This window comes from Rousettus aegyptiacus, unplaced genomic scaffold (genome assembly GCF_014176215.1).
Source record: "Rousettus aegyptiacus isolate mRouAeg1 unplaced genomic scaffold, mRouAeg1.p scaffold_m13_p_10, whole genome shotgun sequence".
NCBI lineage: Eukaryota > Metazoa > Chordata > Mammalia > Chiroptera > Pteropodidae > Rousettus > Rousettus aegyptiacus.
Genome location: NW_023416285.1, coordinates 52,884,159 through 52,910,108, shown reverse-complemented (window position 1 = coordinate 52,910,108; position 25,950 = coordinate 52,884,159). Strand labels below are relative to the sequence as shown.

Genomic DNA, 25,950 nt, shown 5'->3' with positions numbered 1-25,950 from the left:
TACGAAAATAATATAGGTGAATTACAAAGAACAGTTTTTGCTGTTTTTATTCTAGAGTTCTCCATGGAATCACATTTTGATTTCTGTCTTTTTTGAGAATGATTCACCATTTATCTGACTCCGCCTTTAGATGCACTGTAAATGTGACAATAGTTGCAAAGTAAAAAAAGAATTAACAGGGTCTTTGGTTTCTGTAGACAATTTGAACTCAGGAACTTCTAGACTGGGTAGTGTATTGATTACTAGGTTTTTACCATGATTAAAAATGAGTTCCTCTGAGTGTTTCTACACTGTATTTGTCCCTAGCTAATTGAGTGTTCTAGCAGAGTACATGGCACATAAATAGACATTCAAAAATTTAACATACATTTGTTAACTCTGCCAGGTGTAGGGCATGCAAAGTTAAACTATAGTCATTCTGAACAGAAACCTACCCAAGCATGGTAGCTTGTACACAGCATTGTAGGTAAGTGGAAAAATCTTCCCGTCTTTTGGCTAATCTATTAAACAGATTAACAGGAGAAAAACAAATTCGTTTGTATGGTGTCCCATAAAAATATGAGGCTGAAGAAGTGAGCAAAGCAGGAAGCTTTTATATCTTCTATTTAGATAAATTTGTGAAGAACTTACAAGGCAAAGAATTTGGGCTTGGGGTAGTAAATCGGTGAAGAAAGACATAACAAGGTTTGTTTACACAGCCAGCTTTGCCCTAAATTTTCTCTCTGGTGATAAGGGTGCCTCTGTCCTAATACAGGGAGGCTACCTTTCACAAGGGAGATTTAGCTCCTTTCAGGGGAGACAAAGGAGGTTCAGAGTGTCCTTGCAACAGCTGTTTCTCATATACTTTTAATACGAAATCAATATGCCAAAGTGCCTATTTTGAGGTGGCATATTTTGCTCCCCTTCAGCATAAATGGGCATACAAACCAAAGAAGAGGGTATGATATATCAGAAAGGCTATCTGTGGGGTGGTATCTGACTACTTAAATTCTCACCCAAGTTCTACTTACTGACTTTGAACAACAGCCTCTTCCTCACTGACAAATGGGGCTGTGGAATCTCCAGCACTGGATTATTAGTTAATTCATGAGAAGAGCTCGAAACAGTGACTGGGTGATGGTCGTCCTCCAGGCTGAGTACATAGGGTAATCCGTTTCATTTTTCTATTACACATTGCTTCTCCCCTGCCAAGTTGCAAGTTTCAAGTTCAACCAATTCTGTCCAGACGCTCTGTTTATGTTTTCTCCACAAGCCGTACCGGAGAGTTGAGTTCTCCAAAGCCCAGCCTGGCCCGCTCCAGGTGGCTAGAGCAGGCGACACTCTTTGCCGTCAGGCGCCCTCCGGCCTCGGCTGCTCTTCGACCTTGAGCGCTCGCCCTTGGTTCCCACAACGCCCAGGAGCCGCACCCCGCGCCGGCGTCCCGGGCAGAGGCGCGCCGTCGCGCGCGCAGCCCCGCCCCCTGCTGCCGCGTGACCCGACGTGCCGGGCGCGCGCGCAGAGGCCCGGGACGGGGCCGACAGCAGCCGAGGGGTCCGAAAAGATACTGCAGGCTTCGGAGAGGGTCGGGGCGTGGCTTCTCCGCTGGGCGGGCGGCCCCGCCACAGGCCCGCCCCCGTCGGCCGCTGCCTCCGCGCGCGAAAATCAAATTCGGAGACCTGGCGGGAGAGCCTCCGACCGACCCGAGTCCAGCCTGCAGGTAAGGCCGCGGTGGGCGACGGCAGCGGCCCAGACACCTGTGGCCACTTCCCAGCCATCCCTTCCCCTTCCTGACGTGTCGGGGCCACCACAAAACGGGGAATGGCCACCCCACCGAAGAGGAGCTGCCTATCTCCTGTGACCAGCTCTGAGGGGACTCACATCAAGAAAATTTCCATCGAAGGGAACATCGGTAAGGAACCCCGGAAAATGTTGCGTCCATAGCAAGGAGAATCCCGGCAGTGGCTGAAGTGCCCAATTTGCACGTCTCTGTGATGCTCCTCAGTGAGGGCTTTCCTTCCAGTCTGGCTGTGTGCATGTAGCCTTGGCTTCGAATACCCTTCCTGCCAACAGCATCCTTCCCTGCTCTCCCGAGCCCCCCTCCGGTGCACCGAAGGTGTCGGCGGCCCCCTGGTTATCAGGCAGCGCAGAGGCCTCTCGGCCTTTGAGGCGCGCTTTCAGCTTGATTCGTCCTCTTTGCTGGGATCCCGCAAAGGGAAAGGCCTTTTTGTTTGTTTTGTTTTGTTTGAGGTGTGCGTGTGTGTGTGCGTGTGTCAGTACTTGGGGGTGAAATTTATACACGTTAAATTACCCTTATTTAGCTGTACTCTTCTGTTAGCTTGACAAACATAATAATGTCACTTTACCGCCACCATCATCAGGATTCAGAACATTTCCATCACCTCAAAAAGTTCCTTCCTGCTCCTTTATAGTCAGCCTTCTCTCCCTTCCTGTCCCCTAACAACCACAGATTTCATTTCTGTCCCTGTCAGTTTTGCCTTTTCTAGAATGTCATTTAGGTAGTTTTTCTTAAATCGCTGAGTAGTGTTCCACTGTATGGTTATACCACAGGTATTACCTTCCCCAGTTGTGGAAATTAGATTGTTCCCAAGTTTTAGCGATTATGAATAAAACTGCTATAAACATTCAAGTACAAGGAAAGAGTGTTTTAACGAAGTTTTTCACTCTCTACCCTATATCCAAATAAACCTTAGGTTATGATCCAAAGACTATTACTGTTTCTGTTCTTTCCCCAAATGGGGACAGGCCACACCATGCATGTCATTTCTCAAGATGCATCTGAACTTCCTATTATATATTTCTTACCACAGGAAACTGATGCCTGATACTTCCTGTTTTGAAAGAATTTTTTGGTTTCCAAGTTAGGTACTGTCCACTCATGCATACAGCAAATGTTTTTTAATTCTTGAATTCAAAATACTTTAAAAGGCAAGACAAACGGATACTTTAGCAGCATTCCAAGGAATGGAAAAAAACTGAATATACCCTCAAAGAAGACATCTTGTTTCATTGCTCTGGTATTAAGGCACCAGTGGAAAAGATCCATTTTCACTTGACCCTTGAACAATCAGATTTGAACTGCATGGGTCCACTTATACAGGAATTCCCCCCCCCCCCAATAAATACCTGTACTGTTTATCATCTGTGGTTGGGAGTCTGGATGCAGAGGGCTGACTGTATGCATTGATCTAAGCCATTTTATGTAGGGACATGAGCATCCATGGATTCTGGATACCAAGGGACAACTTAAATTTTTGAGGAGTCAAAAATCATACCTGGATTTTCTACTGTGTGATGATCAGTACCCCTAACGTCTGTATTTTTCTAGGATCACATATAGTAGATTCATTTCCTCTTAGGATAGGTTCTTTGAAGGTGTTTACTACTGATTCCTCACAGCTACTTTTTGGATAAAAAAAGACTATATATATAAAGACAGAAAGTTGTTGAACAAAGCCATTTCAAAAGTAAATTTGTATGAACAAACTCTCAGATCAGTATCACAATGAGTTAATCCCCTTCCCCTTTATTAAATCCAGTTAGGTAACATAACCTATCTAGAAATTTACTTCCCTTCCAGAATCTTTCATTATCCTACATTTGAAGTAATTTTCTAATGTCGGTCTATCTCCAGTTTCTCTTAACTACTTCCAGAGCAGTATTTCTATATACAAATGTATATTAGCCCCCTCTTATCCATGGTTTCACTTTTCGTGGTTTCAGTTACCTGCAGTCAGCCATGAACTGAAAATATTAAATGGAAAATTCCAGAATAAACAGTCCATACTTTTAAATTGTACACCATTCTGAGCAGCATGATGCAATCTCATGCTATACCTATTCACACCCCCAGGATATGAATCATCCCTTTGTTTGGTGTATTTCTGCAATATATATGCTAGCCGCCTCTTTAGTCTGTAGTAGCCATCTTTATTATCAGTTTGACTATCATGGATCAGAGTGCTTGTATTCAAGTACCCTTATTTTACGTAATGATGTCCCTAAAGCACAAGAATAATGATGCCGGCAATTTGGATATGCCAAAGAGAAGCTATAAAGTGTATGTATGTATAGGAGAAGACAGTACAGCTGACCCTTAGACAATATGGATTCAAATAGTATTTTTGTTCCACAGTTGGGAATCCACGAATGCTGAAGGCTAACTGTATGCATTTTACTGTGCCATTTTATATAAAGGACTTGAGTATCCACAGATTTTGGGTTCTGTGGGGGTCCTGGAATAGTTAAATTTTTAGGGAGTCAAAAGTAATAGATAGGTTTTTGACTGCGGAGGTAGGGAGTTGGTGCCCCAAACTCCCACACTGTTCAAGGGTCAACTGTATTTATAGGGTTTGGTACTATCTGCAGTTTCAGGCATCCACCGGGTGGGTATCTGGGAAAGAATCCCTTGCAGATAAAGGGGGACTAGTGTTATTGTGTTAGCACCTGCTTAAAATTCTTCTCTGACTTCCCTTGTACCTACACTGGAAGAAGTTGCAAACTGATAGCCCACATTTGTACAATATTGGCCTGCACAGATTTGAAGAAAAAGTTGTTGTTATTATTAAAATTTTTTGAGATTCTCATAAACTGAAGGTTCTTGACTTCTCTTGAAAACTGAAGATCTGTTAACACTGGGCCTATGTTTCTTCTGTAAGATAACAATTTGATATTTAGATGGGGTATATTCCTTACCACTTTTTGTCTTTCCTGACGCAAGCTTTGTCTGTTATTGCTCTTGCACTGTTGTTCATGTGTACCCTCTACCTTATTTGTCAGCTATAAATGTACAAATTGCTAATCTTTGTGCAGAAGACTATTTTCTGATTCCTCTATTCTTTCTAGAATTTGAAACTTAACTGGTCATTTTAGTTTTATATTCATTTAACCCATTGTCTCATGTTCTTTTGTTACTAAAATGCTCCCTTATGTTAGATTTATGGAGGCTTTACATGTTTCCCTCATTGTAATAATATGTGCAGAACTTTTGGCATTGTAGCGCCTACTTGGCATTAGTACTCTTGTTAGGTTCCGTGACTTTTTGAAATATTAATATCAATGTCCTTGGTTCTTGTTCTTCTTTGCTTTCATAGAAAACTAATTTATTAGTCTATTTTCTAGCTTCCCATTTCTTCCAAAAAATGTAAGGAACTGGATATTAGTCAGACTTGGAACTATAGATAACTGTTGTTATTCTGCTTGAATTAAATGCAACTTTTACTACTTTAACATTTCCAAGTATGGCTACATAAACTTTTTCTGTTTGTAGGCAATATCAGAAGAAAGCTGAATGCTCTAGACTTAGGTGCTTTCAGACTCTAGCTGATAACCTGATTCTTTAATGTGTTCCTTGGGTGATTTTTTCTGAGCATCATGTTTTCCTTTCCTTCTTCATCTAGCTTGATGAATGTCTGGTGATCATTTATATGCTTCCACTTATTATTTTTCTAAATGTCTTACACTTCCTGTGCTTACTCTCTCCACACCACATCTATGGTCACAAGTGTTTTCCCCATGATTAGATCTAATGGTCATCCCATTTATCCTTAAAAGTTTTTCTCCTATCTTGTGGTGATAATATGACTTTTGTGTTTTGCTTCTCACCTGTTCTCTGTGTGTTGTTACCTTCTTATTGATCTCTACCCCCCAACCTTTTCCCTCTATATGTGATCTTTTAAAGTTCTTCCAGTTTTTCTTTTTTTTCTATTGCCCTTTTTAATGTCCTAGATTTGAATATAGATCTATAAGTCAAAGGTAAGTTCTTTTGCCCCCTTTGGATCCCATTTATAAGGAAGAGGAGGCTTTGCTTACAAGCATACAGAAGTTGCTTTTTATATGTTTATGTGTGTATGTATGTGTGTATGGAGAGAGAGAGAGAGAGAGAGAGAGAGAGAGAGAGAGAGAGAGCGAGCGAGAGCGCAAAAGCGTATGCGAGAGAGCACATTATGCTGACTAGAGGTGTCTACTATAACCACATTTGGTGACTTCAGATGGGAAGGGTGTGGTGTCATTGTCATTGCTACACCCTGTTAAATTCTAGGTCAGGACTTTTCCTATTACTAAATAAAATGTATTCCTGAGTAATTTAAAAATAGTGAATGTAATATGTTCTGATTACACCTGAACTATCCCCATCCCCACTGTCTCAGAAACTAATGAATAAACAGGGAGAAGTAAAGTATGTATGACTTTTTTAAAAAAGGGTTGGTTAGAATGCACACTGTACAAGAATCATGAAAGCGAAGCAGAGAAAACATGGCTGTTGCTTATAGGAAGTGCTTTGCAAAAAATATTTTTATAATTGTTGTTAGCCACGGTGCCATATGATAATTAGTGTCATAATAATCATGCTATTTCCCATTCTAAAACTTTAGGCATTGGATACATCTTTACATTAATGTTATAGTTTATTTGGTTGTTTCTAAATTAGTTTTAGAGAAGAAACTTGTTTTTAAACTGAGAGAATGAAGCCAATAGGAAAATTTTGAAAATGTGAGAGCCTAGAATGACTATCACTGTGATTGCTTATCACAGCACTTTCCATGAGGAGAGTGTTATGATTATCCCCATTATGTTATGAGAAAACAGGCTCAGAGAGGTTCAGTGACTTACCCCAAATCACATACCTCATTAATGGAAGAATAGCCTTAACCACTTCCCACAAAGTTTTCTCTCATTGCTTGGATAAGGAAAGTGAGTGTAAGACTAGGATTCTTTTCTGCCATAACATCTTACCTAAAATTCCACCAGGTTTTTAATTCTCTTCCATGGTTTTGGCAAACTAAAAACAGTAACAAATGTTAAAGGTAAGGGAATTGAATGTTTCGTTTTTTTGTGTTTGCTGTTGGTGAGAATATGTTCTGAGAAATGTGTTATTAGGTGATTTTGTCATTGTTAGACCATCATACAGTGCATAAACATAGTTGGTATAGCCTACTGCTCCTAGGCTATATGTCTGTACATGTTACTGTACAAAGTGACAGGAGAATAAATCAAACACTAGAGAAAATCATGCACTCAAAAGATGTGTTAAACACAAGATGTAGTAGGCTGTTGCCAGCATAACACAGCATACTGTTTTTCTTTTTTTTTAATAAATAGAAAAAATATACTCTAAAAATATACTCTAAAATAACCATAAAAAGTATATATAGTAAATACATAAACCAGTAATATAGTCATTTATTATCATCAAGTGTTATGTACTATACATAATCGAATGGCTATACTTTTATATGACTGGCAGTCCAGCATCACCACAAACATGATTAATGCCTTGTGCTAAAATGTTAGGACAGCTATGTGTCACTAAGTGATAGGAATTTTTCAGCTCCATTATAATCTTTAGAGAACCATCATAGTATATGTGGTCCATCATTGACTGAAATGTTGTTTTATGCCATTCATACTTATAAATTTTGAAAAATTGATGACGAGGCTTTTTTCCTGGTAAGTTTCCTTCCTTAGTTTTACTTTTCCTCTCACAATAGCTGCAGGGAAGTCAACGTTTGTGAATATCCTTAAACAAGTCTGCGAGGATTGGGAAGTTGTTCCTGAACCTATTGCCAGATGGTGCAATGTTCAAAGTGTTCAAGATGAATTTCAGGTATGAAAATAAAATTTAACTAAATAAAATGAAAACCGTTTGGAGAAAAGTAGTATTTAATCTCTTGGGTTTTGTGTTTGCTTGTTTTTCCTTTTCTAATAAAACTTTATAATCTTGCTTAAAGTTCCTTCACAACCAGTGGAAGGAACTTTTAAGAATCTGAAGGATTTGGGGTGATTTTAAAATACAAATAATTTCTTGAGAATTTAAATACGTGGATGCTTCCTGATTAAAAATGACTGCTCTAGTGCATCACTGTTAACGTTAAAGTATATTGAACTGTTTAGTTATATTGGAGAGAAGAGGTTGAAAACATTGTATTAATATGGGAAGACAATTTAAATAAGAAAGTTGTTAAGCTTAGAATCAGAGAACGGGGAGTTAGTTACATTATCTCAATGACTGATGTTATCAGACCATGACACATTGATGCATCTGTCTCCATTTTGAGACTTTATTGGCGTCATGGATCTGATACTCACGTTTATGAGCTGGTCCATTTTCTTCCTGTGTACTAGAGTCAAGATTTCAAACTGACCTTTCTTTAACACTACCATGCAGATGCTTTTATTATTACTAACATATACGTTCATCAGTTTACTATAATCTAGTCAGGTCTTCATGCTGTTAAATATGGTTACCTTCATTGGATTTTGGGGCACATTCTCTGATAGCTTAATTTTGTGTGTGTACTGAGGGCTACTGTGTTGTAAATCCTCTACGTCCAGGTGTAAGAATAGTATTTGGGAGTGGGTGTGGGGTGTGAGGTGGTGGTGAGTGCATGGGTTCCCTGTATCTTTGGATATTTTCTTTTTTCCTGGACCTCCACTAAACTCAAGAAATGAGATTTTCTTCCTTCATCTTGGATCCCTTCTTCAGACCCATCCCTGATGTAATCCTTGGGATTATAGAGTAAATCACCCACTGTCCAAAGATGAACTTTCTTAGATGACTGTCAATAGTGAGAAATAGACTATCTTCAGACCCAACTTTTGTGAGGCCAGCCCTACTTTGGATAGTCTCCATTTAATCATACCTCTTGGCAGTTGCTGTAGAATTGGAAGAATTGGGCTGTACCTTCATAAATAAACTTGCCACGTGCATGATTAGCTTGGGTTTTTTGTTTTTTGTTTTAGCTTTTTTTTTTTTTAACTGCCATCTAGTGGCCGAAATATTGCTGTACTATTGATAAGTTGCCACCAATTTTAGCAAAATAATGAGGCTAAGTACCTAAAAGATGTAATCTTCCCCCCTTCCTCTCCCAAGGTAAGATTATCTTTAAAACATACCATCCAGATAATTATCAGTCTTTATATTGAAGGTTTGTTTGATGATTTATGTTATTACTTAGGCCCAAAGCTTTGATTTGGATTTGATCCTTTCTTTTTAGCTTATTTTTGAGGTATACATACTGTTAGGGAGGTTTCCCTGCTCTCTCCTATTTTCTCATTGAGTAGAATTGTTTGGGGGAGCTTTGTTATTAATTGTGAAGTAATTTACCACTAAGAAGCCACTGAAAAATTAGTAACTAAGAAAAAAAAGGGATAAAATATACTTGTCAGTGAAACAACACTATATTTTTTAATAAGTCATTCTTGGAAATTATTTAGGAATACTTGATAAAGAGTACTTCCACTCATACCTTCTGAAATCACCTGATAATTTTCGTTGGCTAGTTTATAATTACCTTGTTTGGTGGATCCGATTCTTTTTAATTGAATGTAATTCAGTGTTTGCAGATTGGACTAGAATTAAAAGGTAAGTGATTTTGTATCTTGATATTTTTGGTTTGTCTTTATATTGGCAATAACATGTTTTGTATAAAATGTGTTCTGTCATGAAGTGAATTACAGATGCGAATTACAGGAACAGAATAAAAGTTACTCATAATCCCCCCACCTTATGTGTTTAGGCAAGAGAGATTTATTGGGAAATCCAAATAAAAGATGTGTGATCTTTTTGTGTCATTAACTTTTTTTATTGTGGTAAAAGCACATATTATAAATTTTACCATCTTAACCATTTTTAAGTGTACAGTTGAATAGTGTTAAATATATTTACAAAGTTATAAAATAGATCTCTGGAACTTGTAGAGTTGTAGGACTTGTAGAACTGAAACTATATTCATCAAACAATTCTCCTTTGTTAACCACCATTCTATATTCCGTATCTGTGAATCCAGCTACTTTAGATAGTTCATATAAGTGGAATCATTGGATAGAACTGAGTCAAATGGCCACAATTAGCTATAGGGAGGCTGAAAAATAAAGCCTAGTGGTATGTCCAGGAAGAAAAAGAACCTGGTTTTAGAGAACATATAGTAGTATCTGCCACACACATATTTCTAAACAAAAGTACCTAACATTTATTTTTAAATGTAAACTCAAAAAGTATCATGTTTAATTACTTTATGTGGAAGTTGTTGAGTTTTATTTTTAAATTAATGGTTATGTTGGTGAGGTATTTCTGTAGTAAAAACCATCCTTTGTGCAACAAAGCCCAGATGATAAAGACAAAAATTGTTTTTCATGATGATTTTTATTTTAAAAAATAAGTCAGTTGTATTTTTGCTAGTGAATTTATGTTGTTACATCATTAGTGAATTCTCTATTGCATGTATAGTTATGTAAAATTATCCATGTCTACAATAAAATTATTAAATTAAAGAGCACTGGCACCAAGTTAATTATCCACATAGTATCCAAATATCTCCCTTCAATAAATCAAATGTAACTGTTGTTTTATAGTTATAATGTCACTGTTTGATGGCAGTGAAACATGTTGGAAAGAATATAGCTTTGAATCAGTTCTAAGTGTGAATCCTAGCTTTGCTGCTTACCGTGTACAGTGATATTAATGAATTATTCAACCTTTTAGAGGCCCTTTTTTAATCTGAAAAATAGGGTCAGCAATGACGATTCATAAAATTTCGATAATGTATGTAAAGCTTTTCATATAGTTCCTGGCATAAAACACAATAAATGGTAGATATTATTATAATTATTCAAATTGAAATGCATTATCTTAATGAAGGTATATTTTGAGTGATGAAATTTATTAGGTCTTCAAATATGTTCTATTTTCTGTTTCTAAGACATAAAAAAATAAACTTTTAGAAAAATGTAAATATGCCTTTTGTGCTCATATGCCTAAGCACATTCTTTAAAAAAAAAAAAAAAAAAAAAAAAACATGCCATTTAAGCCAGGTATAATTTAACCAGGGATAGAGCAGACTGATCCAAGACTTAAATTTTGTGTTTTAAATTAACATTTGTATTGCAGAGAATTCCATATATACAAAGACACCACTGCCATCCTGCCTCTCTAATTTCTTTAATGAAGTGAAAAAACTTTTAAAAATTATTTAAGATAAGATTAAGCCATTGGATGAGTGCTGGCACCTACCATGAAATCAGCTGTAACTTATGAGAAATTGATCTTAAATTACCTTTTTGGTTAATTTAATGTACAAAAAGGAGAAAGCAGAAAGGCTCTGTATCACTTTATCACTTTTCATTTTTTTCATCACTGTATTTTTATATTATTTTTCTTCTTCAAGCTATTTTGAAGTTCACTTGTTTTAAAATAAATAATCCTCCATTTCCTTTTTGAAGAAATAAGGAAATGTGCCTAAAATCTGGTATCATTATTGAAAGAAATTTAATGTGACCTAGTTTTTCTGTTTCATTGGAGTCTTTTTTGCTGCAGGTAAATGCTTATGTTTTTTTCATCTAGACCCTCTTTGAAAGAACAGCTGACATCCAGGAAAGGTCAAGAAAGTTTTGTTAAAATACATGTAAATTGGTCAAAATTTTATAAATTATTTTAGACTTGCCAAACTTTACTTAAATGACAGTACATAATAAAAATATGCTTTTTAAAACACAAATTTAACTACCTTTTCTTTTGAAGAGGGAATGTTTGCAATAGTTAAAAGTACTGGATAAGGGACACACAAATAGCTGAGAACAAGGAAGGAAACAAATCATGTGTGGCCAAAATGGAGGGCACAAAGTTGTGCTTTAAGGTAAATATGGTTTATTCATAGAGTATTTACTTATACTTTTGACAAAAGCTAATAAACTTATTTTCTGTCAAGGGAGGGACTGTAAAGAGGCAGCCATGTTGACAACCTGATATCAAAGGAAGAAATAGGAAAATTGAAAAACAGACAAGAACTAAAAAGTAATACAAGTTTGAGCTCATTTAGTATAAGATCAAATAGCAACTTGAACAATTTGTGCCTGATATATTTTTAAGTGTAGAATGGAGGCTTGTACTCCATTGCTAACTTTCGTACATCCAACAGTCGTTATTCATAAAGTTGTCTCTGGTACTGAGTCATTTTCAAAATGCTATGTGTACTGTGGTAGGAAAATAAAATACACATTAATGTCTTCTCCCTAGGAAAATAACTAAATAAATAAAATTTTGTTTAGTTGAAAACTTAATTTAGGCGGAAATATTCACTTGTATGAAACATTTTCTCCCTGGAGAATACTGAATAAATGGAATGTCAGTTTAAAATTAAATTAACAAAGGCTCTTTAATGGAATGCTTGTAAAAATAAATTTATTCTTTAAGCAGTTTGGGAAGGTTACTACACCCATATTTCGGTTCATCATCTGTTAGGAGTTTTCTAAACAGACCAATTTTTGACAGTTAGCCTCTTGCCATTTTATACATTTTTTTTCAGTTTTGGTAAGAACATTCACCTCATTATGTGGTTTGTGGTGTGTAATTTAAATTCTGCTTTAAAGTGCCATGTGTTTATGTGGTTTTTAGTTCTTAACTGAAACTTTGAGGTCAGCTGTAATATTTACACTTCCGGATTTTTTTTTTTTTTCTAGAGGAAAACCACCTACTTTGAGCATTAACTTCAAGGAAGCATTCAGGTGTGTTTATTTGGACTAGAAGAGAAAATGGGAATTAAGCAATCATATCACATGATCAAAGACTTTATTCAACTTTACATGGAACCTTTATGTAGCTTGACTTTACACAAAAGGCTGATGAAACATCCCTTGCCCACTGTACAGACCTACAAAGACAGCTCCCTATTTCTTCCTTTTGTCTGATAAATCTTTGACCCTCCAATGCAGGTGACAGATAAAACTGTCGTCTTCTAAAAAACATAATATTCAAGATAGTCACCTGTTAGGGCAGAGGTTGGCCTTTGTTTTCTGACAGAGAAATGATCATTCCTGAACCACAAAGGGAGGACTTGTCAACAAACGCATGTTCAGAGCCCTTCTCTGGGCTCTGAAGAAAAGAGAGCTCTTTTTGCTAAAGCAACTGTAGCTGGGCCAAGAATAATGGAATATGTGTTCCTGTAAACAGAAACATTAGGTTTATTGGTATGATTGGGCATGTGTAGTAAGGATTACTGTTAGGTCACTAGAATTTAGAGAGAGGGAATATTAGGAAGTGAGAGTGACTGACCTATCCCAAGGTATGTGGGGCTATGTCCTCTTTAATAAAGATAAAATTGAGAATGGTTTTGTTTTCTTTCCTAAAATGGATCTGAACTGTTAAAAACAGAGAATCATGTAGGTAAAATTCAGTTACATCACATGCTGTCACAATAATACACTATAATCTGAGTACTTATAAGCTGAAATGTTGCATAAAAGTTGTAAAAATCAGACTGGTGAGAAACCAAGCAGTACTTGGAGAGTTGGAGAACTCAAGTTTATTTGCTGGCAGTCCCAGCGGAGCTAGCGCTCTGAAGATCAGGGCTCAGTTGCAACATTCCTTATATAGAATATATTTGGCATGGGCTGATTCGTTAATTTGTCCTCAGATGGTTACAAAGTGCAGGAGTTGCTATGGGTTGCAGATAGTTACAGAGTTACAAATCACTGGAGCTGCTATGGGTTGTAGGCAATTACAAAGCGCTGGAGTTGCTAAGGGGTACAGGCAGTTAAATTTGTTGCTTTGAATAAGCAAAAGGAAAGATGAGTCTGGTTAATTTTGAGTACAGCTTATCCAGTGAGCATATCAACAGAAGCAGAAGAAGGAGCTGATTAGCCTTTTGGGTGAATATTCCTCTTCACTACTTGTGCTACTAGTTAGCCATGTAACCTAGCAAGCACCTTAATTTTTCTAAACTTTGTTTTCCTTATCAGTAAAATGGGAATGATAATAGGATAAACCAAGCTTGTGTGAGAATTAAATAAAAAATGAAAATTAAAATGCATTGTATTAAAAACATTAATAAGATAAAATAGAGTTGCCAGTTAAAATATATACAATATTTGGGAGGTATACTAAAGAATTATTTGTTGTTTACCTGAAATTTAGATTTAACTCGAGGTCCTGGGTTTTTTTTTTTTCTTTCTTAATCTGGCAACTCTAATATCAAAAGTATTCTAGTATATTCTATCACAATATAATCAACTTTAATATAAAAAGAATGACAATACTGTCACAAAAAGGAAGAAATTTCAATGGCTTCTTTCTGTTCACCCCTTATTTGATTTGGAAAGCCTGGATGCTCAAAATTGTTTCCTATATATATTACAATTTAGAGATTCATTTAGAATACCAAGCTTCTTTTAAAAACATCTAACAAGAAATTGGCTATGTAAAATATTTTAGTGGAGGCTGTGATTGGAGAGAGATTAGCAAGTAGTTACAGCCTAGGTATCTCAGGAGTTTTTAAGTGTGAAAGGTAAACTGGAGGGTACCCAGGAGGACCTTGCTTATGTGTGATATTTCATAAGAGCAATAAATAATTTTATTGCTTTCAGAGGTAGGAGAAAGTAGTTTAGAAGAATTTTTTAAATTATAGTTACAGAACTCTGTATTCATACATATTTCTGTTAAAAGCTTGAGTGGAAGTGAAGTAATCCCATTTGGAGACTGAGCTAACAATTTTTAGACATAAGAATTTTATTCATTGGGTCAGATTATGCCTAATTTTATCCAGTATTTGATCTGCAATTAAGATCACCGAGTTTTATGTGGAATGTGTGATTATTTTTCCTCAAAAGGTTAGTGTTATACGAAGGGTACATCTACATTTATCAACATGAATTTAACAGTTTTGAACTCTGGTTTAAACTATAATCTTAATTTTCCTTTTTTTACCTTTAGTTGATCTTCTTATTAGTTCACATCACTTGGTCCACATCATTTTAAATTATAGCTAGTCATGCTAACCTCTTGTTTATTTTAGTTACCCTTTTCAATCTGTATTTGCCTTCTTTCTTATTCACAGAGAGGATGGTTTATATAAATTCACCATTTAAATCACTTGTTAAGAAATTGGTTCAACTTTATTTTCTCCAGAGAGCACTGTAGTTTGAAATAACTTTAAGATGTATTTTTCACATTCACTGATTATATTGATCAGGCTTCATTTTTATAATACTTCAAATTAGGATTTTAATTGGATATTTTTCTAAATTAATTATTTAGATTTATCAGAATATCTATATTATATTTATTTATAAAGATATTTGAAGCAGATATTGCGTATGTGAAATTTTTAGGAGGTAAATAGCATCATATTGAATAGATTAATCCTGTGAATTCTTAATTATTTTAAGACATGAGATAGCATCGTTTGAAAGCTAATATTAATTTATTTAACTGAACAGCTTATTATATTGTCTATGCTTGGGGAACCAAAGAGCTTTTATGTCAGTTAGATCTATCAGTATTTACTGTATTAGAAATTTAACTTGAAACACTTAAAACTTTATTAGCTAATTCATTTAAAAATCACAGTAATAAGTCTGTTATATGTAATGTAACATTTTTATAAAAAATAACTTTTCTAAACAAAAAAATTAGTGACTAAATCTCTTTAATGTACGACTTAATAGAAAAAGCTGAATTTTCATATCTGCTTCTGTATTTGAACTGCTACCATACACATGTAATGTAGTCTTTGGGAAACAACTATACATTCATGAGAGAATGAGAATGAAAGAGAGTATGTTTATTATGGAAACAGTTTTTTTTTTTTCCTTGTGGACTCCCTGACAAGATCTCAGGGACTCCCTGGGGGTTCCCATATTGCACTTTGGTCTAAATAGCATATTACTTCATTGATAGAAATTAAAGGTTCAGTAAGGAGAACTCTAGATATAAAGATTATTTTTTTAAAAAGTGTCAAAAATTAGTAATTTTTTTGGCATTATCACATCCAGTCTGTGTTTATATTTCCCTGTTGTCTCATATAGTTCTTTACAGTTTGTTGAAAATAAGAGTCAAAGAAGGTTTATCCATTATGTTTGGTTAATATGTCTTTTAAATTTTAATCTATTGGTCATTCTTTTTTTTTTTCTTTGCAATATAATAATTGAAGAAACTGGTTCATTTGTCCCTGTATGATTTATCTCATTCTGGTTTTCGCTGAGGCATCACTGTGGTATAATTTAACATGTTTCTGAAGTTCCTATATTTTCTATAAATTTGTAGTTCTTTTATAGGCTTGATTAGATTAATTTCAGTTCATTTTTGGCAAGACTTCTTAGGTGATGTATGTATTTTCTTTCATATTCCATCAGGATGTCTTTTGTGATGTTAAAATTGATCAATCCGTTCAGGTTTTGTCAGCCTAATTCATATATTATAAAATTCCCTTTCATCTTTTCTCTGAAGATTTTAGCATCAATTGCTAATTGTGCCCCAATCCAATGTATCATTAGGTATTGCAAGAACATTTGTATAGAAAGGGCCAGAATAAAATGTTTGATTTTTTGTCTCTTACAAATTTTCAGAATAATTAATTGGTGCCCTAGCAACCTCCAACTATGACTAGAGAGTTGTTTTTTATTTGTTTTCCGGTTTCCTTTAGTATTATGAATTTATGGATTTTTGCCTTCCACTTATTTTGACCAGTGGAAGTCTCTTCGTGTTGACTCCCTTGCCCTTGGCACAAACTCAGTAGTCTGTGATAGTTTGTTTCCCTAAACAAAATATGTTAAGCTCATCTTGTACCTCATACCTGGAGTCAGCTATGGTGACCTTAACTCCTTTGGTGGGAAATGATATTTAGAGATCATAATCTGAGTGGCATTTATGTTTATTTTTACAGTGTTATCATTATTTATATGCCTTTTGATGGACAGAGCTAGGAAAACATATTTTATTGAAAGTAAAATAATTCATGAGTTCCTGATGCTATTTCCAATTCAGATATAAGATTATAGAGATTTTATTTGATTTTTTATTTTATTTTTTTTTCTCGTAACACTGAAAATACTGATTCTAAGAATGATTATCGAATCAAAATTTCAGAGAGGATCTATTCTGTTTTCTTAAAAAGTTAGGGTCACAGATTTGAATGCTGAATGGGTCTAGGCATCTAAACACATAAATCAGGCCTGTTGTGAGAATCAACAGGGAATGATGGGATTAATGAACTAGAGAGCATATGTCCCACCTAATGGAAGCTTGTTTGACTTGGCTCTAGCTGATTTTTACGAAGAGGCAATAAAGGCCCAGTATTGCTTGGCTTTCCCATTTTTAAAAAAGAAGATACAAATCCAGATATGTGAAATGATCTAGCTTTTAAATATTGACAACTAATTCTAAATTATTTTTAAAGTCCCATTTGGGCCAAACAAATAATTTCTGCCATAGGCTATTTGTGACTTCTTGTAAAAAAGATCTGAGGAATTGGTGGTTAAGCTAGCTTTTCAAATTCTTTCAGATCTTAGACAGCCTGAAAAATATAGTGGGAAAGAGCAGGAAGAAAAGGACTTACTCATTTTGGTTTTGCTAATCATGATACATTTGTTTATCCAACTTCCCTTTAAAAAATTAAAATAATCCTATTGATCATTAACTTTGCTTTTTGTTTATTCATATTCAACATAGGAACTGACAACATCTCAGAAAAGTGGTGGGAATGTTCTTCAGATGATGTATGAGAAACCTGAACGATGGTCTTATACCTTCCAGTCATATGCCTGCCTCAGCCGAATACGATCTCAGCTTGCCTCTCTCAATGGCAAGCTCAAAGATGCAGAGAAACCTGTATTATTTTTTGAACGATCTGTGTATAGTGACAGGTACGTAAATATGCCTCGTGCTTATCTGTTGAGAACCCTGGCTTAGAACTATACTTTTCTTTCTTTTTTTTTTTTTTTTCTGTTTCCTGGGAATCAAAGTAATAGAGGCTGAATTTGAGATGGAAAATGACATTTAATACCTTCAGCACTTTGGTACTAAGGGCATTAGGGCAGTTCTAGTGTTTATAATCCCTAGATTCCATGGAAACTATTGGGAATATGGTGGCCATCTCATTCAAAATTATAGACAGTTTTTTTTTTTTCTTCAACCCTCCTAAAAATCTGCTCTGGTTAAATCTGAACCTATATTCTAGACTCACTGGGAGCAAGGAGATCAAAAATTACCCTGCTTATAAAAAGATTTTTTTAACGTGTAGCTCAGAACAGAGGTTCTCAAACTTTTGGTCTCAGGACCCCTTTCCATTTTTAATAATTACCAAGGAGCCCAAAGAACTTTGTTTTTTTTATTGATATTTACGTTATTAGAAATTAATATTGAGAAATAGAAAAAACCATTTACTTAAAATTAGTAATAATAAACCCATTACATATTATTATAAATAACATCAGTGAAAATTATATTTTTTCAAGACAAAATTTGTGAGAAGAGTAGCATTATTTTACATCTTTTGTGATCTCTGTGTCTGACTTAATAAAGGATAGCTAGATTCCCATTTATGCTTCTATATTCAATCCATTGTAGTATGTTCTTTTGGTTGAAGTAGAGTATATAAAGTAATCTGGCCTCTCACAGAACCCCCAAAAGGGTCTTGGGGACTACCAGAGGCCCTAACACCACACTTTTAAGAACTACTGGCCAAGAACATATATCCTGTAGTTGGGGATACTCGTATCGTTTTTATCTACCATCTAAGGCATTATCTCCCATGGGTTTTAGAAGAATGTTCCATGTCCATTTAACGGATCATTTTCTATTTTCTATTAATTTGTACTTTTTGGAAAGGATTTATGTGTTGATGTAGACCGTCTTTCAGGTATATTTTTGCATCCAACTTGTATGAATCTGACTGCATGAATGAAACAGAGTGGACCATTTATCAAGACTGGCATGACTGGTTGAATAACCAGTTTGGCCAAAGCCTTGAACTGGATGGAATCATTTATCTTCGAGCCACTCCAGAGGTGAGACTCCATAAATATTTGTTTGTTCCAATGAAAATTTAAAGTAATATTTAGAAATCTTTTCAGTGGTATGCAGTAAAGGCAATTTAGTTTAAGTCCACTCCCCACCCACTCCCCTACCTCCAAATTAGAAACTCATAACTGTCTAAATAAAAGCATTCTATTTTCTCAGCAAACTAGAAGCCCAGATTTGGCAAGTTGCTCTTTTAGGCTCTTCTCTGTTTTTCTGCAGTTCTATTCTTCATTATTTCTTCTTTTGCAAGATCTCTTATCTATTACAGCTAGATGAAGAAACTTATTTAAGCAACTCTTAGACTATACACTTCATGGTGGGACTTTGAGTATTTTAATTACTGTTGAATTTCCAGTGCCTAGAACAAGGCCTGGATACACAGTAGGAGCCCAGTAAATATTTGTTGAATGAATGACAAAGTTGGCAGGAGGTCCATTTCAAGAAATTTTTTTATGGTTTTGACTTTGAATGGGTGGGTGGTAGCAGCTACAATTTAGAAGAGACTTAGCAGACTCTTGGCATTTTCAGTTAAGGGATCTTACCTGAAAATATGCCTTACATCAGTGGTCCCCAGCTTTTTTGGCACCAGGAACTAATGCTGGGAATCTAATGCCGGATGATTTGAGGTGGAGCTGAGGTGGTAATGCCTGGGAGTTGGGGATCACTGCTTTACATGATAGGTTATAACATAGCTGTTGTTTACATATAAAATTACGTAGTGAACCAAGGAAAACCAAGTGTATACCTTTCATAAACCTAACCCGAATGAGAGCTTACGTATATTAAGAAATTTGGTTTTGGTGCTTGCCATTTCCATTTTTTCCTTTTTTATTTCAATTTCTTCCCTAAGTCACAAAATAGGCTCTGATGAGTATGTTATGATTTCTAGCTTGAAAGAATACAGTGTTGTATTGAAGCTGAATTTTCAAAGAAACTAGGTTTCTGACTTCAAGTGATGATATTATTCATCTTCTAATAGCAAGTGAGCCAGAATTTAACAATAATAATTTTGAAATTACTTTTATATTTTTGAAAATAATTTTTTGTTTTAATTACAAAAATAGTAAATGCATAGATGAAAGAACAAAGAATGCTAATAATTTATTTCTTTTAGAAACATTCATGAAAGTTAGTATCTTAAAGTCTAACAAGAAACTTTCATTAATATCAATTATGATGTAGTTTGATTAGAGGATCATTTAATTATCTAAAAAGAGGATTTATAGTAAACTTAGAAGCACAGATTTTTGCTGAACTTTTTTTTTTTTTTTTTACCAACTTTATTTTAGATGGAATATTTCGATTATGGATGCCCAAAGTTGGTAGACTTATTAGAACTTCCTTTTCAAGTACTACTCGGTGTAGAGCCATCAACTGGTTGAAAAGTACCAGGAGGGGAAAATGAACTATTTTAACTTTCTATAAGGAATAAATAGAGATTTTGGCCCCATAACTAAAGAGATGCTAGAGAGAAAATTTTAATGGCAGCATACAAAAATAATTGTTCTTCCCCCCCACCTCCCTTTTTATTGCTTGCTTGTAGAAATGCTTGAGTAGAATATATTTACGGGGAAGAAATGAAGAACAAGGCATTCCTCTTGAATATTTAGAAAAGCTTCACTCTAAGCATGAAAGCTGGCTCCTGCATAGAACACTGAAGTAAGACTTCCTTTTTCTTATTTACTACTCATTTTTAAGTCAAATTTTATCAATCTTTATCAAATTTTAATAAAAAAATGTACAGCACTTATAATTTTTTATTTTTACCCATTTTATTTATTAGTATATAGTATCTCTCAGAATGAGGTGTGGATTTTCATTTTTGTATTGCAATTAGATCCATTTCTTTAAAGTTTTTATAGCTAACCTGCCCCAGTGGTATTGACAGTGTCATATATGGAATTTCACAGTAAGTCATAAAGTAGGAAATCTCCGTATATTATTTAGGTACTCTCAGAGAGTATTTTAAGATAAGGTATTTCAGTTTTGTTTCTTAAGATCAAGACTTGGGAGGTAGTATAGCATAGTTGTTGAGTATAGAGTTTGCTACTAGTCAGATTTTGGTTCAAACCAGTCTCTTATTAGTGTGTGACCTTGGACAAACTCTGAGCCTCAGAGTGGCCTTCTTGAACAAATGATTGACAACATTTTGATTTTTTAGTGATGATATAATAATGAGTTTTTAATGTTTCTCTTTTATTTATTGCTTTTTCTAATTTTGTTCATCTCTCTTTAAACAGAACCAACTTTGATTATCTACAAGAGGTGCCTATCTTAACACTGGATGTTAATGAAGACTTTAAAGATAAACACGACAGTCTGGTTGAAAGGGTAGATTTATACACTATAAGCTATAAACTATTATTTGTTTTGTCTTGTCTAAAAAAGTATTCTAACTTGTAAGAAGATGATTTTCTAACAAAAGATTACATAAAGTTACATTAAGGGATATTAAGAGCTTTAAAAGGATTTAGACTGTTTACATTCTAATCTTAACTTCAAATTCTAGCTTTCTGGCCTTAGCTTAAAGAGCTTCTTTATCCTTTAGACCCTTTTTCTGTAATATAGAGATAATCACATTAACATTGCTCACCTGCTTATCTGCTTTTTCCTCTTCCCCTCTTCCGTATACTACCACTCTTTAGATATTTGAATAATAAACTAATTGTGAAATTAAATTTATTTTTTTTCAATGAAATTCAATGTGGAAGACATTTGAAATTGTAAACTATGGATCTCATGCATTTTTATATTAGTTAAAATCTTGAGATTAAAAGATTTAAAATTTTTAGTTTTATTTGGGACCTTGTCAATACGGAATTGTCATTGGCTAATCACTGAGCCATTGTCTTAATCAGTTAATCTATCCCCCAGGTATTTGGGAATTGACTGTATTCTCTTAAGTGATTGGTGCCCATATTGATAAAGGGACTGGGAGAAAACCTACTGATGAACACTTGAGAGAGAATGGTAATGGGAATTAAATAACAAATATTCCTATATCCATATTAATTAGTGATCTGAGATCTAAAGAAGAAGCCACATGTTTTTTATTTTTGAGAGAAATTTGATTTTTCTCCTACACAAAATGTCTGCTATTTACTATAATAGGTACTTGACATTCGTAAGGGCTCTATCTCAAGAATTTCAAAAATCTCAACATTTGTAGATAACTACCCTAGCATATAGTTATTTTTCTCATGATATAAAGTAAAGCATAGCTGGACAATTCAAATGACCTCTTCATACTATAAATGATGTTAAAAATATAGGATAGAACTCACTTATACTATTAAAATAAATTGTCAGCCATTGAAGTACTAATATCCAACTATCCTTTTAACTGAATAAAACTGTAATACTGCTTTTTAAAATTTTATCTAACACTTCTGTATTCTGACTAAAAACCATCATTTTGTATTATTTCTATTTTCATTAATGTTAGCAGTTGGCTTTCTTTTTTAAGTATTTTTATGAAGCAATAATCTTTGCCTCTTCAGGAGAATTACTGTGTGTTTAGAATATGTAGAGAACAGAATCTTGTTGCTGTGATGTTGATTGGCTAGGTTTATTCACTGTTTGTATGACCTTTCCTCATACATTAACATTACAGAGTGTATACATGAATCAGATTTGTGCTTTAGAAAAATTACAGATCTGTTACATATCAGAACCTTCAGAGTTGTTTAAACCAAAGCTAAAGCTACATGTATTAGTGGTCTATGGTATTATAAAGAGATTATAAAATTAAAGATTATAAAATTAGGTTATAGATGTTATAGAACTATTAATCTTAACATAATCACTCCTATAATGACATTTTAGCTCACTCATCTTTTACTACTAAAGTATTAATATATCTTTTGAAAGTAAATGCTATGGCTTTATGATAGTTACTTTTATAGTTGTATACCTTTAAATGAGGATGAATATTAGATATCTCAAATTAGTCAAATAATTATATTAATATATTTTTCCTCCCTTCAGGTCAAAGAATTTTTGAGCACTTTGTGATCTTATTGAAGCCTACAGGCAGCGAAATGATTCCAGATACTTCAGCTTTGTGTATCTATGTAGCTTCATAATCATTCAACTCGTTTTAGAAAATCCAAATTTTTAACTACTTTTGTTCCAAGAAAAAAATGTTTTTGATAAATCCTATACAGAAGTTTGCAACTAGTTTCTTCCTTCCTTCCTTCCTTCCTCTCTTTTCTTTTCTTTTCTTTTCTTTTCTTTTCTTTTCTTTTCTTTTCTTTTCTTTTCTTTTCTTTTTTTTTTTTTTGGTTTAAACAAAGACATTTAGTTATCTCATTACAAAAGTCTGGATGTAGGTAGATGGTTCCACAATCAGTGTATAGGCTAAATTACATCATAAATGACCCACCTTCCTTCTGTCTTTGCCCTCTGTTGTCCACTTCAGCAGACTGGCTTTTTTTCCCCCTGGTGCTCCCCATCTCACTGACAACCAGTTTCTTAACTGGAAACTCTATAATGTTACATAGTAAATGGTAATGTGGCCTGTGTAAATTAGTGCAAAAAGTTGAAAGTGGAATTTAAGGAATCTTCTAGAAGAAGGATTCAAGTTTTATTTTAAGTACCTTTGGTCAAGTATCACCCCTTCCACCTTAATTTATGTGGCCAATAAGATCAGGTTTAGTATTTAATCACTTCACCGATATTTATTAGTGTGTTTTTGTAACATATTTCTAGAGGAGCAGGTTAGTCTTTGTTTCCAGTTTATAATGGTATAACCCTTCTTATGTCATTTAGTCCTTTTCCTGCCTTTTTTTCTACATCTGTGCTAGACTTCATCTTTTTGCATGTGATTTTAGATGATTAAAGAGGAAATGTTTCTGTATTTAAAAGGTAACTGAAGGTTATTACACGAGTAAAAGATTTATATGGAGCTTAAAATAGCTATCTGCTTTCTCCCTTCTCACACCATTTTATTAGAATGGAATGTTACTATTATAGTTAAGAGATTGGTTTAAACTATGATTGTCTTTAAATCATTTGAGGTACCAGTAAAGTTTTCCTACATTTCTTATATTAATAGGTAAAATGTTAGTGGAACAAAGTGAGGGATAAGTTTTGCCATTTTATTTTTTATTGACTCTGCCCTGGGAATGCATAGTCTTTCATTACCTTTATACTTCATGAGAAGTCAAAAGAGATCCTGAAGAAAAGGTAAATGATCTTAACAGTTTAGTCTGTTTAGTCCCAGCTGTTGTTTCCTGCCTCATCCTGCTTTCTCCACTGTCTGGATTGCTTAGGCAGCCGGCTATTTTATACTCACACATTTCTACTTGGAGAACATCATGATTATTCTTCACTTCATAGTTTGCTTCGCTTTTCTATAGAGTTATACCTTAAGTTTTATTTTCCTCCTCCTTTAAGAGAAATTACTGATAAAAATGATTCTGCTTTATATGTTACGTATCTTGAAAACATCATTTTTTTGACTATAAGGAAATATAAATAAAGAAGGCAAAAGAGCAGTTATAATTTTTAAAAATCTGCATGGATTTATTTTAGTTCTGTATATAATTAAAGATTCTTTTCAAGTTTGCTTAGTTAAGATGCGAAGTGTTTTTTCTAGGTACTTACCCTTTCTACTTGACATTTTAGAAAAATTCTGTGTTTTTAAAATGAGGGGAGAGTCGTTTTTACTTTGAAGCTATCATTTTCCTTTTTAAAATGTCATCTTTTGTTTTGGGTTTCATGATATTCAAAGATGATAATTTAGTGGGTTAAACAGTCTGGATGCCCCGATCTTTGAAAGGGAATCTGCATTTCAAATCTATAATCACACACACACATAAAACTTATAATCACTGTAAATATTTAAACTGTCTCATGATGTTGTATGGGTTTTTTGTTTTGATTTTATATGCATCAATTTGTTTACTAAATTAAATATTTGCTTAATAACTAAGCATAAATCTTATGAACTATAATGTTGCTATATTCATTGAAATGATTATCTTTTAGAATAGAATTTATTTTTGAACAAAAATAATGAATATAAAAAAGGAACAGTAGTTTATAGAATTACACTGATTCTAAGTGGAGACATAATTCAGAGATTTTCAGTAACCTTTAAAAATGTTTAATGATTCTTTAAATCCATAGAATTGAAAAGAAGCTTACCATTGGATAGACACAAGAGTATTGAGCCTAGTGGTCTGTCTGCATTATCTCTTGGATCCTGTTTCCTTTATTAGATCATCTTCCATCAGGGTTTATGTACTGGTTTTATAGTTTGCTCTTCTAAGTTAATTGTATAAGACTTATTTCCCTCATTCAGAAGTTCTCATCCTCTATACCTGAAACTTAGAGGAGTGTATATACTGAGCCCCCTAGAAATTAGGTCTCATATTTTATAGGACACGGAGTTCCAAAGTGTTTTTTACATAGAGTCGTAAATCTTATTACCTCAAGAAAAATGCTAAGTTTCTTCAAGTGTTTACAAATCTTAATAAATAATAGCCTTCCACACTTGACAAATTTTTATCTCTTTTTAAAATTTTTAAATTTTGAAATAATTTTTGAGTCCTTAAAAGTTGCAAAATAGAATTTCTGCATACCCATCACCCAGTTTCCTCAATGATAACATTTTGCTTAACCATAGTATATTAGCAAGACTTTGGTATACTGCTATTAACTGAATTACAGGACTTATTTGGATTTTAGCAGTCTTATCTTTTTTTTAAAAAAACTTTTTTTCAAATAGACTTTATTTCTTTTAGAGCAGTTTTCAATTAAGTTTGCAGCAAAATCGAGGAGAGAGTACAGAGTTTTCATATAGTCTCTGCCCCTGCACTTGCACAGCCTTCTTCATTATCAGTATTTCCCATACTATAGAATGGTACATTTGTTATATTCAATAAACCTACATTGATAAATCATTATCACTCAAAGTCCATAATTTACATTAGGGTTTATTCACTGTTGTACATTCTATGGGTTTTGATAAGTGAATAATCACATGTATCCACCATTGTAGCACCATATGAAATAGTTTGCCCTAAAAGTCCTCTGCATGCTTTGTCCATCCACCCCACCCCCCGCCACCCTAATGTATTTTCAACCACTAATCTTTTTATTGTCTCCATAGTTGTTTTGCCTTTTTTAGAATGTCATATATTTGGAATCATTCAGTA

General features: G+C 34.3%; 1 protein-coding gene across 1 annotated transcript; it reads left to right on the top strand.

Annotated features, from left to right (window-relative positions):
* Positions 1–1,508: 1,508 nt before the first annotated feature.
* On the top strand, positions 1,509–24,365 carry DCK (deoxycytidine kinase). Its single transcript, XM_016132946.2, has 7 exons — positions 1,509–1,888; positions 7,488–7,603; positions 17,438–17,631; positions 18,627–18,774; positions 20,331–20,446; positions 21,028–21,118; positions 22,775–24,365. Exons 1-7 carry the CDS (start codon positions 1,798–1,800, stop codon positions 22,799–22,801), a joined length of 783 nt encoding a protein of 260 aa, XP_015988432.1. The 5' UTR covers positions 1,509–1,797; the 3' UTR covers positions 22,802–24,365.
* Positions 24,366–25,950: the final 1,585 nt, after the last annotated feature.

Coding starts and splice junctions, on each gene's coding strand:
- DCK (XM_016132946.2), top strand. CDS start 1,798: ATGGCCACCCCACCGAAGAGGAGCTGCCTATCTCCTGTGACCAGCTCT. Junction 1,889..7,487: donor TTCCATCGAAGGGAACATCG/GTAAGGAACCCC, acceptor CTCTCACAATAG/CTGCAGGGAAGTCAACGTTT. Junction 18,775..20,330: donor ATCTTCGAGCCACTCCAGAG/GTGAGACTCCAT, acceptor GCTTGCTTGTAG/AAATGCTTGAGTAGAATATA.